Source organism: Hypanus sabinus, chromosome 7 (genome assembly GCF_030144855.1).
Source record: "Hypanus sabinus isolate sHypSab1 chromosome 7, sHypSab1.hap1, whole genome shotgun sequence".
Taxonomy (NCBI): domain Eukaryota; kingdom Metazoa; phylum Chordata; class Chondrichthyes; order Myliobatiformes; family Dasyatidae; genus Hypanus; species Hypanus sabinus.
The window spans coordinates 136864332-136883634 of NC_082712.1; the positions used below are offsets into that span (position 1 = coordinate 136864332).

Consider the following 19303-nt stretch of genomic DNA (forward strand, 5'->3'; position numbering starts at 1 on the left):
TATATTGTTCTATTGATTTACATAGGTATTTACAGTACTGTGACTGTCATCTCTGAACTTTCAAACACTTCTTCTGGCTCAGGATATATATACATGGATAATCTGAAAGTTTATGAATACACATGACCAACATTAATGTTGTGGGGACTGAATATTTGGGACACATATATTTCAAATGAAAGAACAAATACACCTTTGACCTGCTAAGTGACAAAATAAGTCTGGTTTAGAAACTTCTTGATCTCTATCACAATGGTGCAATGTAACAATAAAATTTATCTGATGCCAATCAATTAATACCCCCAAACTCATTATGTTTAGCTGATGCAAATGAAAACAACACATGGTCATGCAAATTTGCAAGCCTATTGCTTGAGCACCCTCCTTGCTGGGTCCAGTACCCTGTGTTCTGTACAGTGCTGTTTATTCACAAAGCTGTCCTTTGAATTCCAAAAAGATTACTGCTCGCAATTTACATCTCAAAAAGTGTTTTTTGAAGACTGATTCTCATTACTGAAGGTTGCCCTGGGTGTAACAAAACCTCACAGGGATATCACCCAGATCCTGTGCCCAGCTCAGACCTGGTGCAGGATATCACCAACAGCGGAAGTAACACAGGCAAGTGGCTGCTTATGCCAGTCAACAATTCACACGTTCAATAACAGCAAATATTTCTCAAGTGCACGAAAATATGAAGCTCAATCTCAAGTTCAAATTTAATTGTCATTCTACCATACATGGATACCTATGAATACAACCAAAGGAAACAACGTTCCTCCAGGGTCAAGGTGCAGAACACAGTAGCAACAGTCATATACAGCACTGGAGGCAGCACACTATCAGTGGCTGCAACAGGCAACGCCTGCTAATATCAAACACCAATTTGTTCACAAATGCCAGATGTAATTGTTAGGAGGCAGTTATATTCATATACAGAAATTATAACTATCATTTACTTGTTTTTCTAGAATTCAAATACATTTAATGAAAGTATATTTTAAGAGACAATAAAAAACAAGACATACTATGTATATTCATGCTGTTTTTGCCCCCCAAAGATTTTCTCTTCCAATTTTCCTGGTGCAGCCCCCATATCCGAATCCAATTTTACAACCAGTTGTTAACTAGCATACAATTTTCAGTGAATGGTGTATTTGTTCCTTTTCTCACCGCAATTTCCAATTACCAGATGGCCTACCAAATAAATCCCAGTACATCATATTTATCAGCAGTTTCCTTCATCTCTCTGTAAAAGTTAGAGAACTTCAGGACTTGCATACAAGCATAGATTATTCATTTATATTGGGGACACCGCTTTAGTTGTTACAATTCTAAGCTTAGGTTAACACATGAAAGTTTAGACATTTCACATACATACTTGTACAAAAAGGCTCAATAACTTTGCTGCCCAAACTGACATAACATATACATGTAAATCTTAAAACTTAGGTTAATATACAAAATTTATATATCATCTTCAAATGTGTTCACATGTGGATGGTCTAATATTTAATGACTGATGTCTAAAATGCTTTAAAAATTAAAACACCTCTCAGTAAACAGTACACATAATCCTTTGATGCAATCAAGCTTTCTGGTGTCAATGCTGGATTGCAGAAATCCCCTTTCTGGTTTACAATAGATACTAATATTTAAAGTCAGAAAAGGGGTTCTGCACACAACAGGGATTGTTATATCCTTGGTTCTAATTGGTCTGTGACTGCAATTCTAGTCCATTTTACTGAATTCCAACAACCTTAACATTAGTTCTAAAATGTTAGAACCTTGCAATAATGAAGGGCTAGAGCTGCAAGCAGGGCAGGCAGCAACTATGGAAAAGAGTAAACAGTCGACGTTTATAGCTGAGACATTTCATCAAGAGTAGGGGAAAAACGAGGAGATCAGAGTAAGGCAGCTGGGGGGGTGGGAGGAAAAAGTACAAAGTGATAGGTGACGGGTGAAACAGGGAGTGAGGGTGGAGTGAAGTAAAGAGCTGAGGAGTTGGATGGTGAAAGAGTTAAAAGGACTAGGGAAGGGGAAAACAGAGAGATTTTCTAAAGGTGGGGGGCGGCAGGAAACAACAAAGTGGGGGCAATTACCAGTAGTTTGAAAATAATTCTTTCAAAATCGATTTGCCCATAATATTCCTTTAAAACCTTTCAATCCAGGTACTCATCCAAACACTTAAATGTTTTTACTGTACCAGTATGAAGCTGTCGCTCAGGTCACTCTCATATTCTTCCCCTCTCACCTTAAACCTGTGCTCTGTAGTTTCTGGTTCCTCTGTGTGCATTGTCCCTTTATTCCCCCCAATAGATGCTGCCCAACTTGCTGAGTTCCTCCAGCATTTTGTTGTGTTTCCAGAAAATTTACAGAATTGATCAATGCATCTGATCCACCTGATTAGTTGGGGGCAAAGGAAGGAGAGAGTCAATGTTCGTAAATGCACTAAGAGTAGGTACATTTTTGTCCAAATGGCACAGGAGTTCAACTGAACTGTAATAAATGATTCCCTGGATTTAACGATAATTACGTAATTAAATCATTGTGACTTAATGTGTCGGATCAGACAACTCCTATTGTACATGAGATCTTTGGACACATCTGCCGTCCTCAATTAATTTCTCCTTACACCTACAACTAAATCACTGTCTGTCTCACAATTATGCTACTTTTGTGACTTAAATAAATGGTACGTTAACTAAACTGGATTAATTTACCGATCAGAATGGTGAACGGATACTGGATGGTAAACTGCAAAAGAACAATGAAGTTGAATATGAATTGTTTTATTCTCAGTCATAATTGAAGCACTGTCTTCAACTTAAAAAGAGATTCTATGTTCACTGTTTTAGAAAATGCTGCATAAATTCAACTTAACATCAAGTCGTACTGTTTCATATGTTCTTCCAAATTAAATTCAAGTTGAACTTGGATGTGATGTTTTCATTTGGTTTCGGTGTATAAGTTAGTTCAGTGGTGAAACCGCTAGCATTTTCAAATGGCTTGTTTGTAACAAACTCCTTTTCATCAAAAGGATAAGCATCTCTGTACCAGATGATATGAGCCTCTTCGAGGGCACATTCTTTAACATCGCAAGAAAGAGTTACTGGTTGACCAATTTTAGGATTTTTTGTGAGGCACTTTATTTCTGAAACCTTCTGTGATACTTCTGCTGAAAAAAGAATTCACAATAAATAACATGAGAACCTTAAAGACATTTCAAAAATAAAGACCTATGTGAGTCAATATGTATTACTGCACTCGCAAAGTCCCTTACTTTAATTCTTACAAATTCTAATGTTTATACTAAATTACCATTGTCATCCTGAACTACTGCAGTTGGGTGGATAAGGAATATCATCCAGATGAAATATTTGCTGTCATGGCATAGAATCATGGAATCATACAGCATAAGAACAGGGCTTTGTCTCAGTTCATCAACACTGACCAAGATGCCGGAAGTTAGACACATCTGCCCACATTGAATGTATATCCCTGAACACTACCTGTTCAAATGTCTTCTAGATGTTGTTATTTTACCTGCTCCAATACTTCCTCTGTCAGCTTACTTGATATACTATGTATCATTCTCTGCCTCAGGTCCCTTGAAAATTTTTCTCCTCTCACACTTATACTCTCTAATTTTCAATTCCCTTTGATGGGGAAGAAGATTTGTGCATTCATCCTAACTACGTCCCATATGATATTATACACCTCTAAGATCACCTCTCAGTCACAGATACTCCAACAAATAAAGCGCTAGTCTGCTCAGCCTCTCCCTATAACTCACCTCACACTTGACACAACTTCCATGATCTGTTTTTGCTGGTGTAAATTTTATGCTTGTAATTGATGAAATCAGAGCTACTTCTGCAATCTCACAATGACCTGTTTTTGCATCTTTCCAGCTTTATACCACATTACTTTGATTTTCCCAGCAATATAGCCATTCAAGATGCTAAATATTGCAGGTTATTTAGCTTGAAGTAGTTCCTGATCACATTTAATATCAGATATCTCCTCTCAACTTAATCTAATGGTGTCTGGTTTTTCCATTCCCTTTAATGGAGAAAATAATTGTGCATTCATCCTGACTATGCCCCATATGATATTATACACCTGTAAGGTCACCTCTCAGTCTCCAATACTCCCATAAATGAAGTCCTAACCTGCTCAGCCTCTCCCTATAACTCACCTCCCTGAGTCCTGGCAACATTCTCATAAATCTGCTTTGCACTCTTTCCAGCCAATGATATCTTCTGTATAAGAAATATCATATCCACTCTTAATCTGGAATATGTTTCTCCTTTCTAGGTATTCTGAACACAGTGGATCACATGCCAGTTTACCTGTCTTACCTTGTCAGCATTTCATGATCTGAACTGTAATCATTCCTTCCATTCCATTCACTAGAGAAGAGACATACAGCAATAAAGGAGTTTAGTTGTTAACACAGATGTCACAAACAAGTATCAGGTGAAAGTGTGGGATGCATGCTCGGCAAGATTCTTTAAAACAGAGTCAGTATTCATTGCCTTGTGGAAGAGAAGGGAAGTGATCTTGTTTTAAAATGGAGGCCTAAAGTGATTACAAGCATGTTCAGGCATGGAAGTTAGCACCAGAGTCTACCAGAAAAATCCAGTCCACCTTAGAGTATTTGAAGAGTTGACGACATGATAGAGCCTGAAGGAAAAAGTAGTTCACCATAAGGTGCTCAAGTGTCTGTTTGGAGATGACTACTTGATTGATATTTACATACATAATCAGAAGAAACAGTTGGTATACAAATGACGTGAGAAATTTAATTTTGTAAAGCTTAATCAGATCTGTGTTTGGCTGTTTCAATGTATTCTTGTTATCATCTACAGAACAGTGGAAATTCATTGGATCTGGGCACCCAAGAAATGAAGGCAGCAATCAGACAGGTCCATTGAAATGGACTGGCAGCTTGTAGACAACAGCTTAAGTTCACCATTCCAAATACTAATTCTTGTCTCATGTGTAAAAATCTAAAATTCTACTTTGCCCCAATAATGGATTTCAAGTGAATGATCACTTTACCTTCACTTGTTGCTTTCAGCTGTCATCTTCCTTGACAGCATTGTCTGCAGGGGAAAATAGTAGTTTAATAAAACCAAATAGACAAATCAAATTAACCCTTAAAATCTGAAACACTAATTATCTAGCTACTACTAAAACTCTCATGCTCTGTTTGTCTGTTTGTGACTTCCAATTAGTGCAAACGGCACATTACAGTGGCACATTTTTTGGCTAAATTGACTGAAAAAGCACCAACTTACAGAATGCAGGCAAAGTTCAGGGTTATATATTCATATAAAATTGCTCAGTTGCCAACAGTAACAGCCCCGCTTTCACCCGAGAGTCACTCCACCATCATTGAAATCGGGAGGCGACACCAGGATGCATGCGCACGGCCAGCCTCAGCAGCGACACCAAGCGGAGCAAAAGGGCAGGGCAGCTCTATTTCAATTCTCTCAAATAGTGCCCGAACGGGTCACCCCATTGTCTAGTTTCATCTAACCAGATGTTAAACAACTGTAGCTACCTAGAATTACCTATTCACACCAGCAGAAAAAACACACCAGTTCAGTCAGTGTGAGGACTTGATTTGCAGTAAATGGTTAAATTAATATTCTGTTGCGTTTAAAATAAATCATTGCATCTATAACAACACTGTTGGATTGTGTCACATGAACACACTAGAATGGTGCACTGTTCCCTGTTACAATTGATGGTGAAGTCGTTGCTGGGGCAAGGACCTACAAGTAGTTGGGGCTGCACCTGGATGACAGAATTGAGTCGAGCTCAAACACACAGGCTGTGTCAAAGAAAGGCCGGAGTCGCTTCTACTTCTTGAGGAGACTGAGGTCCTTTGGAGTGTACGGGTTTCTCCTTCACTTCTTCTGCCAGTCTGTTGTCGCCAGTACAATCTTCTCTGTAGTGGTCTGCTAGGGCAGTGGCATCAACACGGGCAATGCCAGCAGGCTCAATAAACTGTTTAGAAAGGCTGGCTCTTTCATGGGTGTTCAACTGGACACACTACAGGCTGTCGTAGAACAGAGGACACTACAGGAAATCCTGGAAATTCTGGACAATGGTTCACGCTGTTTGTATGCCACATTGGCTGAACAGAGGAGAACTTTGGGTGATAGACCAAGACAACCATGCTGCTGCAAAAAGTACTATATAGTCATTCTACCTTCAGCTATCAGGCTCTATAATTAGACAGCCGACAGCTGGTTAAGTGATGAACCCCTACTGTTAGACTGTTTGAAGTGTCTTTTTCCCTTCTAGTATTTATATCTATGCACTTTTAATTCTAGTCTGAAGCTGTAATTTCTTTTGGGATCAATAAAGTAGCTATATCTATCTAATACAAGATCTTCCTTGAAGGAGTAATTTGAATTATTTTTCTTTTTGAACTTTGTCTCTTCATGAACCACCTCACATTTGATACAACTTATAAGATCTGTTTTTGCTAGTGTAAACCTTATGCTTGTACTTGATGAAATCAGGCCACCTTCTGCAATCTCACGATGACTTGCTTTTGTGTCATTCCATCTTTATACCACGTTACTTTGATTTTCACAGGAACATAGCCAATGAAGAGACTAAATGTTGCAGGCTATTTAGCTTGAAGTCATTCTGGATCACTTTTAATATCAGATATCTCCTCTTGACTTAAACTAATGCTCTCTAGTTGTTCCCTTCCCTTTGAGTAACCGACTAAGGCAGCTGCGCTGCTTCAAAGAGCGCCTTATCAGGCCATTCCTACCCACCACCACTAGGCCCCATAATGAATCAGTCATTATAGGTAGTGATGATCCCTTCCTGTTACACTGCTTGAGATAACTTATTTTTATTCTTTTGAATCCTCTTCTAATATTTATATCTGTGCACTTGTAATGCTATGGTGACACTGTAAGTTCCTTTGAGATCAATAAAATATCTATATCTATCTACTATAACAGGTTCTCCCTCGAAGGCGTAATTAGAATTCATTCTGTTGAATTTTGTCTCTTTGTGAACCACCTCACATTTGATACAACTTACTGGAGCTGTTTTTGCTAGTGTAAACTTTATGCTTGTACAGTCGGCCCTCCTTATCCACGGGGGATTGGTCCCCGAACCCCTCGCGGATACCAAATTTTGCAGGTGCTCAAGTCCCTTATTCAAGCTGTCTCAGTGTGGTTGAACTTAGAACCCAGCGGAACCCCAGACCTTATTTAACCTGTCTCAGTGCGGTGAACATTAGGACCCGGCTGCAGAGATCTGAATCCGCAGTGTTTCTGTTCGCGAAAAAAATCACGAACACGATTGAAAATCAAATGGAAATAATAAAGTGATCTGAAAGAGGTGAAACACCATCGGTCATTGGAAAAGTGTTCGTCTACGTCGGTCAACGATCGGAACAATTTTAAAGGATAAAGTGAGAAAGGCTCTGCCCCGATGAAAGCTATAATTATTACTAAGCAATGCAATAGTTTAATTATTGGGTTTTGGGTTTTTTATCCTCCGCATCAACCTGGCACGGTGGAGAGCGCGCTCGGGAGCAGTCTGTCCTGAGTCCCGAGAACTTCCGTTCCCGAGTCTGGCACTGGAACATACATTCCTAAGTGTTTTATATGCATAGAAAGGTAAAATATATACTATATACTAAGACAAATGTTTGACTAACTGACGCTAAATGATACCGGATGTACCTGTTCTGACTTACTTAGTAAGAGAACTTCCGATTTTTCTGATCCCGATCTACGATAACGCACGTACATCCGTATACTTTAAATCATCTCTAGATTACCTATAATACCTAATACAATGTAAATGCTATGTAAATTAGTTGTTATACTGCATTGTTTAGGGAATAATGACAAGAAAAAAAAGTCTGCACATACTCGAACAACAAGTGCTAGAAGCACTTCCGGGTTTTCGCGATTCGCGGTTGGTTGAATTTGCGCATGCGGAATTTGTGGATGAGGAGGGCTGACTGTAGTTGATGAAATCAGGCCATCTTCTTTAATCTCACAATGACCTGTTTTTGCGTCTTTTCATCTTTATACCACGTTACTTTGATTTTCGCAGCAACATAGCCATTCAAGATGCTAAACATTGCAGGCTATTTAGCTTGAAGTAGTTCTGGATCACTTTTAACATGAGATACCTCCTCTCAAATTAAACCAATGCTCTCTAGTTTTGCCATTCCCTTTGATGGGAAAAAGATTTGTGCATTCATCCTGACTATGGCCATATGATATTATACACCTCTAAGATCACCTCTCAGTCTCCGATACTCCAACAAATAAAGTCCCAGCTGCTCAGCCTCTCCCTATAACTCATCCCCTTGAATCGTGGCAACATTCTCATAAATCTGCTTTGCACTCTTTCCAGCCAATGATAACTTTTCCATGAGAGTAAACAAAGCTGTGTACAATACTCCATGTGCTGCATTACCAACATCTTGTATAACTGTAATGCAATGCCCTGGCCCCCTACATTCAATGCCCTGATGAAGGCCAGCAGGCCAAATGTTTTATTTTCCACCTGACTACCTGTCACCTTCGGATAGACATTATAACTATCAGATCCACTCTAAACACACTCATTTGGACTATGCTTCTCCTTTCTCGGTATTCTCAACACAGTGGGATCACTTGCCAGTTTACCCGTCTTGCCTTGTCAGCATTTCAGGATCTGAACTGTAATCATTCCTTCCACTCCATTCACTAGAGAAGAGACATACAGCAATAAAGGAGTTTATTTGTTAACACAGATGTCACAAATACGTATCAGGTGAAAGTGTGGGATGCATGCTCAGCAAGATTCTTTAAAACAGAGTCAGTATTCATTGCCTTGTGGAAGAGAAGGGAAGTGATCTTGTTTTAAAATGGAGGCCTAAAGTGATTACAAGCATGTTCAGGCATGGAAGTTAGCACCAGAGTCTACCAGAAAAATCCAGTCCACGTTAGAGTATTTGAAGAGTTGACGACATGATAGAGCCTGAAGGAAAAAGTAGTTCACCATAAGGTGCTCAAGTGTCTGTTTGGAGATGACTATTTGATTGATATTTACATATATAATCAGAAGAAACATTTGGTATACAAATGACGTGAGAAATTTAATTTTGTAAAGCTCAACCAGATCTGTGCTTGGCTGTTTCAGTGTATTCTTGTTATCATCTACAGAACAGTGGAAATTTATTGGATGTTGTCACCCAAGAAATGAAGGCAGCCATCAGACAGGGCACTGAAATGGTCTAGCAGCCTGTATAGAACGGCTCAAATTCACCATTCCAAATACTAATACTTGTCTCATGTGTAATAATCTAAAATTCTACTTTGCCCCAATAATGGATCTCAAGTGAATGAACACTTTACCTTTACATGTTGCTGTATTGTTGTCATCTTTCTTGACAGCATTGTCTGTAGGGGGGAAGAAAAGCAGTTTAATAAAACCCAACACTAGACAAATCAAAGTAGCTTTTAGAAATTTAAAACACTAATTATCTCATCTAACCAGATCTTAATCACGTGTATCCACCTGGAATCATCTATTCCCAGCATTAGTCAAAAATCCACACCAGTTTAGTCAATGGGAGGACTTGCTATGAATTAAATGGTTAAACTAGTATTGTGTTAAGTTTAAAATAAATCATCACTGTATCTATAACAACTTTATTGAAATGAGTCACATGAACACACGAGTACTCTGCTCTGCTCCCTGTTACAATTGATGGTGAGGACGTGGCTATGAAGAGGAGAGAAGTGTGGGATGCTTGCTGAAAAAGATTATTGACACCAGAGTCAGGATTCACTGCTTCTTGGAAGAAAAGGGAAGTGATCTTGTTTTAACATGAATGCCTGAAGGGTATAAGGCATGTTCAGGCATGGAAGGTGCACGAGAATATACCATGAAAATCCAGTCCATGTTAGAATACTTGAAGAGTGGATCACTCGACACGGCCAAGGGAAAAGCACATGATCCTTCTACAGCTGCTCATGGTTTACAGTAAGGTGCTGAAGTGTCTCTTTGGAGAGGACTACCTCTTTGATCTTTACTCATCTGATCAGAGAGACATAGGTGTTCAAATGACAGAGAAAAAATTAATTTGTAAAGCTTAATTAGATCTGTATTTGGCTTTGAGTATATTTCTGTCATCATTTCACGAACTATGGAAATTTATTGGTTATGGGCATCCAAGCAATGAAGGCAGCAGACTGACAAAGCGTTGAAATGGACAAGCAGCTTGTATACAACAGATTAAATTCACCATTCCAAATACCAATGTTTGTCTCACGTGCAATAATATAAAATTCTACTTTGACTCAATAATGTGTTTCAAGTAAACCATGTCCAGCTCAGGAACTTCCCAAAATGATTATTTTGCTTTCATCTTTTGCTCTACTGCTGCCATTGGAGTGTCGTGGGAGATGGAAGATCTCTGGCTGTCTGCCTAGAGACCCGAGTTCTTTGGGCAGCGAGCTCAGAAAAAGTGATGCAACAGATTTTTAACATCACAAAATCAGGGAAATGTTTATTATGTCTCCCATCTCACTGTGAAACAGGGACACCGCTTTTTCCCTGAATTGGGCAGAGAGCCTGTGGTATATTGAATTACCAGGTGAACGAGTAGAATTTGGGGAACTGCAAGGCTGTGTCTTTATCGATACTTTACTGCATGCTTGAGTGTTCAGTGGAGGGGGCCGAGGCTTTTTTTGCTGGAGGGGGAGGGAGATCATTGCTTTGCTGCTGCTTATGATTGAGAGTGGCGAGCTGGGGCGGCTTTGGTGTTCTAACATTTAACTGTCATTCATTCTTTGGTGCGCTCCTCTGATTTCCTGAATGATTGTGAAGAAAAAGAATTTCAGGATGTATATTGTATACATTTCTTTGACATTAAATGTAGCTTACAAAAGCTTGAGACTGTTGGAACATTTCTTTTGGGCAGAGTGTGTAGGTTAAAAAAATGTAGTTTAATAGAACCTGATATTAGTCAAATTAAATTAGCTCTTTAAATTTAAAACATTAATCATTTCATCTAACTCAGTGGTCCCCAACCACTGGGCCACGGATCGGCACCAGGCCGCAAAGCATGTGCTACTGGGCCGCAAGGAAATATGATTTGTTGATATGAAACAATACGAGTCTGCTGCACCATTCCTCACTCCCTGTCACACCCACTGTTGAACTTGAACGCACAAGATGTCATCAGTCACCCAAATGCAGTGATACCCTCGCGCCAGGGATCACTGGTTGGACTCGCGCGGCCGGCAGGAAGTACCGTTGCTACCGGCCTGGAGCGCGGACAGATGGGCACTGCCTCTAAACCTGTTTACCACTCTGAACGTTCATGGGGAACCCAGTGCTAAAATATTCGCGGACGACCTAATTCGGGCTCAGGGTTTTGTAAGTAACAGAGCAGCTACTTCGCTGCGATCAACTGAAAGTCATCCCTCGAGACAAACTTCTGTCGGTTGATAGATCCTAAAGATCTACAAGAAGGGGTGGGCAGGTGTCCATTTGCATTCCTCGCTCGGTCGGTCGCTCTCTCCAGACTGCGACCGCCGCGGCCTTGGTACGGGGATCTCCGGCCCTTACCTTGTCCTCCCACTGGTGTGTTGCAATGATTTTATATGTTCATACGAGGAAAATATGCACTGTTTAATATCCAAACGTTACTAAAAATGTTATGATGCTACTGACAGAGAGTTATAATTGACACCACTATATTCATCCGAGGAAAATATGCGCTGTGTTTAATATTAAATTCGTTAGATAAACCCTTTTAGAAACAAAATTGAGTGTATTAGCCACTTATAAGTGACTTATAGTTGACTTATCACCTATATTTCAGTTGTGATTAACACACCCATCCACTCCCCCCCCCCCACACCTGTCGGCCAGTCCGCAAGAATATTGTCAATATTAAGCTAGTCCGTGGTGCAAAATGGTTGGTGAACCCTGATCTAACCAGATGTTAGACTGTAACCTCCTAGAATTATCCATCCACAGTATTAGGAACACTGTTTCAGTCAATGTGAGGTTTGATATGAAGTAAATGGTTAAATTAATATATTGTTAAGTTTAAAATGATCGATCATTGCATCTATAACAACTTCACTGAAATGTGTCACGTGAGCAAATGAGTACTCTGCACTACAATTGCTGGTGAGGACGTGGCTGTGCTGAGGACCTACAGGTACCTGGGAATGCACCCGGATGACAGAATTGAGTGGAGCAACAACACAGAGGCTGCGTCCAAGAAGGGCCAGAGTTTCCTCTACGTCTTGAGAAGACTAAACTCCTTTGGAGTATGCAGTACTCCTTTGCACCTGTTCTATCAGTCTGTTGTCGCCAGTACAATCTTCTACACGGTGGTGTGCTGGGGCAATGGCAACAACATGGGTATTGCCTGCAGGCTCTATTAACTTCGTACAAATGCTGCCTCTGTTATAGGAGTCTAACTGGATGCTGTGGTAGATCAAAGGACCTTGCAGAAAATCCTGGCAATTCTGGACAATGATCTCACCCTCTGTATGCCATCTTGGCTGAACGGAAGAGAACTTTGAGTAATAGATTAAGGCAGCTGTGCTGCTTCAATGAGTGCTATATCAGGTCATTCTTAACCTCCACCACTAGGTTCTATAATGGCTGACTCATTATAGGGTAGGGATGATCCCCTCTGTTGCACTGCTTGAGTTAACTTATTTTTTTATTCTTTTGACTCCTGTTCTAATATTTATATCTGTGCACTTGTAATGCTAAGGTGACACTGTAAATTCCTTTGGAATAAATAAAGTATCTCTATCTAACTACTACAACAGACTCTCCCGCGAAGGTGTAATTAGAATTCTTTCTTTTGAACTTTCTTTGTCTTTTCTTGAACCACCTCACATTTGATACAACTTACAACATCTGTTTTTGCTAGTGTATCATTGAAATTAGAATAAAACTTAATCGATCTGCACCCTGAACAATTAAGAACCAAGAAACGCAAATAATAACTGAGGACATCATAGTGTATTCTCATTGATATGCCAGTTCTAGGCACTCAGTATATGTAACTGTGGCCAAGATGCTACGCTCTGTTGGATAGCAGCAAATGATGTACTGGCGGTCTTATCAGAATAAGGAGAGTCAATCTCATTGAAATGTACAAAACTCTTATCTGTCTGGACAGGAATTAATGTGCAGTTGATGTTTCAGCTGGCTGATATAGCGAGAACAAGGTATCTGAGTCTTACAGTTAGGATTTGAGAAAAAGATTTTGTCAAAAAAGGTAGTAGGGATAGTCCAGGTAATTATAGATCAGTGAGCCTCACGTCTGCGATGGGAAACCTGTTGGAAAAGATTCTTAGAGATAGGATCTATGGGCATTTAGAGAATCATGGTCTGATCAGACAGTCAGCATGGCTTTGTGAAGGGCAGATCGTGCCTAACAAGCCTGATAGAGTTCTATGAGGAGGTGACCAGGCTGAGGGTAGTGCAGTGGATATGATCTACATGGATTTGACAAGGCATTTGACAAGGTTCCACACGGTAGGCTTATTCAGAATGTCAGAAGGCATGGGATGCAGGGAAGTTTGGCCAGGTGGATTCAGAATTGGCTTGCCTGCAGAAGGCAGAGGGTTGTGTTGGAGAGAGTACATTCAGATTGGAGGGATGTGACTAGTGGTGTCCCACAAGGATTTGTTCTGGGACCTCTACTTTTTGTGATTTTTATTAACGACCTGGATGAGGGGGTAGAAGGGTAGGTTGACAAGTTTGCAGATGACACAAAGGTTGGTGGTGTTGTAGATGGTGCAGAGAATTGTCGAAGATTACAGAGGGACATTGGTAGGATACAGAAGTGGGCTGAGAAGTGGCAGATGGAGTTCAACCCGGAGAAGTGTGAGGTGGTACACTTTGGAAGTACAAACTCCAAGGCAGAGTACAAAGTAAATGGCAGGACACTTGGTAGTGTGGAGGAGCAGAGAGATCTGGGGCTACATGTCCACAGATCCCTGAAAGTTGCCTCACAGGTAGATGGGGTAATTAAGAAAGCTTATGGGGTGTTAGCTTTCATAAGTCAAAGGATAGAGTTTAAGAGACGCAATGTAATGATGCAGCTCTAAAAATCTCTAGTTAGGTCACACTTGGAGTACTGTGCCCAGTTCTGGTCACCTCACTATAGGAAGGATGTGGAAGCATTGGAAAGGGTACAGAGGAGATTTACCAGGATGCTGCCTGGTTTAGAGAGGATGGATTATGATCAGAGATTAAGGGAGCTAGGGCTTTGCTCTCTGGAAAGAAGGAGGATGAGAGGAGACATGATAGGGGTAAACAAGATATTAAGAATAGACAGAGTGGACAGCCAGCACCTCTTCCCCAGGGCACCACTGCTCAGCACAAGAGGACATGGCTTTAAGGTAAGGGGAGGGAAGTTCAAGGGGGATATTAGAGGAAGGTTTTTCACTCAGACAGTGGTTGGTGCGTGGAATGCACTGCCTGAGTCAGTGGTGGAGTCAGATACACGAGTGACATTTAAGAGACTACTAGACAGTTTATATGGAAGAATTTAAGATGGGTGGTTATATGGGAGGTGGGGTTTGAGGGTCGGCACAACATTGTGGGCTGAAGGGGCTATAATGTGCTGTACTATTCTATGTTCTATGTCATTCAGAGCTGAGGAAGCTATAAACCCACAATCTTCAAGGCAGAAATTGAAAGATATTGGAAAATAAAGTCTGTGGGGCCAAAACAGGGATATGACACTGCAATAAATAAAACAAAGCCTGGCATGATCTCACTGAATAGAAAAGCAGCCATGAGAGGACAAATGGCTTAGACTGCTTCTCAGGGTACAATGTGATCACAGACTTGGTTAGAATGGTATTCACCTCTTAACTGCAGACGGTAACTCGATGTCACAGGCTTGCTTGAAGTTTCAGAGTGAAGGAATTGCATTTTGAACTCTTTCCCATGATCTGCAGTCGTTGGTGTAAATGTCCACTGGGATGATCGTGAGTACAAACCACTGGAATCCTCTTTACTTGCTTCGGTGACTATTCCTACTTTTGATGGATTTTGAACTTTACTGAAATCTTTGAACCAGAATATCTGATTTCCTTCTGGATAAAATTCATAAGCCGTGCAGGAAAGTGTTAAAGACTTTCCTATTTCAGGGGAAGGTGGATCTGCCTTAATTTCCAAGATCTTTGGCAATGAAACTAGACATAAAAAAGGAAGAAAAATAAGTTAAACTAAATATGCAATTTAGAGAAGATTACAATTTAAACCAAAACTGACAGGCATTTCTTAGTAAGTACTTCAAGACTGAAAACTATTAAAAGCAATGTAAAAAAAAAACAATTGCCATGTCTTTCCTGATTTGGATTATTATTTTATTTCTAATGATTGGATCTCACTGCTTTCTTGTGGGTTCTCAGCTGTTGGTGATTGCTCATTATCCTGTTGTTAAGCAATTAGCTTTCATCATCACGGCAGCCATCTTACATTGTTTTTATTTCACTTAGTAGTTAGAAGCACTGGTTATTTGAATCTGCCTTTTATTAGAATACTAATATTTTAATTAAAAATAGATTCATTCAGGAGAGTTCTTTAAACTATCCTATATCCTTTTAATAGTGTGAAACCTGTCAAACACCCTTGATAAGTATAGTCATATGGCGGCTAGTTTTGATCAAATAGTTTATAATTTTTACAATCAATAACAATTTAAAGTTTTATACTTTTCCCTCTTAACTATATCTATGCATTAACTTTTACTTCTTTGCCTACTAATCAATGAATTCACCCTTTTTATAGAACATAGAATAGTACAACAATTTAATTTCATTTAATTTCTTTCATTTTCTAAGGAAATCTCTGTTCAATCAAATCAACCATGTTCACTTTCCTTTGCAATAATACAATTAGCCTGTAGGCTTTGCAACAGTTGGCTTTCTGTCTTAGTAAACGGATGCCAAAGTATTACAAGGGTATGTCCCAGTACCAACAGTTATCATTAGACGGCCATCTTTTATGAATTTCAAATTGATTGTAGAAAAAAACAATTTCAGAAGCAAAAAGTGATCATGCTTTAGTTAAAAACCTGTTACTTACTCACTTCACCAGCTACCCAATGAGTCTCTTTTGGCTTTGATAAGCTCTCATGTGTGACTTGGCATGTGTATTTTGTCCTAGCGTCAGCAATGGTGAGAACAATCTTCACATTAGCTGTCAGCTGATAGAGTTCATCCTGTCCAGTTTCTGCTTTATTAACTACAGAATTTTGTTGAATTTCTGAGCCATCTTTGAGCCATTTAACAGTGATATCTCTGGGGAAAAATGAACTTATTTGACAGCTTAAGTTCACGGGCTCTTTTGCAATTGGTTTTGCTGTGTTACACTTTATAGTGCCCAGTTTTGGAGGAGCTGGAAGAGAAAAAAAAGGTTTTAAACATTAGCAGATTTTTAAAAGTGGGGAATTAGATAGTGCGCTTTCCATATGTAATTCTTTCTTTCTTTTTCAATCTTTTTATTAAATTTCATATATAAAAAAAAACAACACAAAATAATGAATAGATTACAGATTCAATAAACTTGAGATTACATTAGTAATAGGATAATAATATCCTATTAAAACATCCATCAACAAAAGGTGCATAAATCAATCAAGTCTATGTAAATATATATGAAAAACAAAAATAATCGTCGAAAAAAGAGAAAAAAAAAAAAATTGAAATTATATATGAGAAAAAATATATAATGAAAAAAAATACTAAACTAACACTAACATGGGCAATAATAACACTTTATAAATATATAAAGGTGTCAAGAAAAGAACTCCAGAACTCCATACCTGAACAAGTATAAGTAGAGAAAAGGATCTGAAATAAGCCAAATTAATTCATATGAAAGTGTCGAATAAATGGTCCCCAGGTTTCTTCAAATTTAATTGAAGAATCAAAGATAGTGCTTCTGATTTTTTCCAAACTCAAATAAGAAATAGTTTGGGAGAACCACTGAAATGTAGTAGGAGGATTTACTTCTTTCCAGTTTTGTAATATAGACCTTCTGGCAATTAATGTTACAAAGGCAATCATTCGTCTGATTGAAGGGGAAAGTTGATTGCCATCTTCATTTGGTATACCGAAAATTGCAGTAATAAAATGGGGTTGTAAATCGATATTCCATACTGAGGAAATGACATCAAAAATGTCCTTCCAATAGTTATGTAAAGTGGGACATGTCCAAAACATGTGAGTCAATGAAGCCACTTCTAAGTGACATCTGTCACATTGAGGATTGATATGCGAATAAAATCGGGCAAGTTTATCTTTAGACATATAAGCTCTATGTACAATTTTAAATTGTATTAAAGCATGTTTAGCACAAATAGAGGGGGAATTAACCATTTGTAAAATTTTTTCCCATTTATCTGTTGATATATTACATCGAAGTTCTTTTTCCCATTCTTGTCTAATTCTATCCGATATTTCTGGCTGTATCTTCATAATCATGTTATAAATAAAAGCTACTAATCCCTTCTGACAAGGATTAAAAGTAAAAATCAAATCTGAAAAATCCGATGGAGTTGAATTAGGAAAAGATGAAAGAATTTTATGTAAGAAATTTCTAATTTGTAAGTATCTAAAAAAATTAGATTTAGGTAATTCAAATTTGTTGGATAGTTGATCAAAGGACATCAAAGTACCTTCAAAAAAAAGATCACGAAAACATTTTATACCTTTCCTTTTCCATATACTAAAAGCTTGATCTGTCAATGAAGGTTTAAAAAAAAAATTACATAAAATAGGGCTGTCCAAAGCAAAGTTTTTCAGATTAAAGAATTTGCGAAATTGAAACCAAATTCGTAGTGTATGTTTAACAACAGGGTTAGATATCTGTTTATTGAATTTGGCTAAATCAATAGGAAGAAAAGAACCAAGAACGGAAAATATAGAATATCCCTTAACCTCACTACATTCCAAATTTACCCACTGTGGGCACACAGGTGAATCCAAATCTAGTTTCCAGTACATTAGGTTACGAATATTATTCGCCCAATAATAAAATCTAAAGTTAGGTAAAGCTAGACCACCATCTTTTTTAGACTTTTGTAATTGCCTTTTGCTTAACCTAGGATTTTTATTTTGCCAAACAAATGAGGAAATCTTTGAATCAATATTATCAAAAAAAGATTTAGGAATAAAAATTGGTAAAGCTTGGAATAAATATAAAAATTTCGGTAAAATCATCATTTTAATAGCATTAATCCGACCAACTAATGATAAAAATAAGGGAGACCATCTAGTAGTAAGTTGCTGAATTTGATGAAGCATAGGTAAAAAATTCAGTCCAAATAAATCTTTATATTTCTTGGTGATTTTTATACCTAAATAGATAAAGTTATCAGTAACAACTTTAAATGGCATCCTATCACTCAATAAAGTTTGCGGGTTTAAAGGGAATAACTCACTCTTATCTAAGTTTAACTTATAACCAGAAAAACTACCAAATTGAGCCAACAAGGATAAAATAGCAGGAATAGACCTACTAGGATTAGAAATATATAACAACAAATCATCAGCATAAAGCGATAATTTGTATAACTTCTCATTACGGGTAATACCAAAAATATTAGGAGACTCACGAATAGCAATAGCTAAAGGTTCTAATGCAATATTAAATAATAAAGGACTTAAAGGACAACCTTGTCTCGTACCACGAGATAATTGAAAAAAAGAGGATCTATAATTATTTGTAAGAACAGAAGCAACAGGTTTATAATATATTAATTTAATCCATGATATAAAATTAGGACTAAAATTAAAGTTTCTCAATGCATTAAATAAATATGTCCATTCAACTCTATCAAAGGCTTTTTCAGCATCTAATGAGATAACACATTCTGGGGTTGTAGGTGATGAAGTATAAATTATGTTAATCAATTTTCTAATATTAAAAAAGGAATATCGATTCCTAATAAAACCAGTTTGATCTTCTGAAATAATCTGTGGTAATACCTTTTCTAATCTAATGGCTAAAATTTTTGTAAGAATCTTAGAGTCTACATTTAATAATGATATAGGGCGATAAGATGCACATAAGGTAGGATCTTTATCTTTTTTAAGAATTAGAGAGATAGTAGCTTCATAAAACGATTGAGGTAATCTCTTCTTAACAAACGCATCATTAAAGATTTCACATAGCCAAGGAGAAAGCAATAAAGAAAAAGTTTTAAAAAATTCTACAATAAAACCATCAGGACCAGGAGCTTTCCCTGAATTCATTGATG

At 38.2% G+C, this 19303-nt stretch overlaps 1 protein-coding gene across 1 annotated transcript in view; it reads right to left on the reverse strand.

The window, feature by feature from the left end:
* The window catches only part of LOC132397552 (uncharacterized), a 40878-nt gene continuing 21575 nt past the window's right edge, over positions 1-19303 (reverse strand). The window contains exons 12-17 of the mRNA XM_059976375.1: positions 16126-16437; positions 14901-15230; positions 9399-9443; positions 5065-5108; positions 4362-4412; positions 1-3172 (exon numbers count right to left, since the gene is read on the reverse strand). Of these exons, the coding sequence (XP_059832358.1) occupies positions 5080-5108; positions 9399-9443; positions 14901-15230; positions 16126-16437 (716 nt within the window). The 3' untranslated portion in view covers positions 1-3172; positions 4362-4412; positions 5065-5079. The remainder of the gene's footprint in view (positions 3173-4361; positions 4413-5064; positions 5109-9398; positions 9444-14900; positions 15231-16125; positions 16438-19303) is intronic.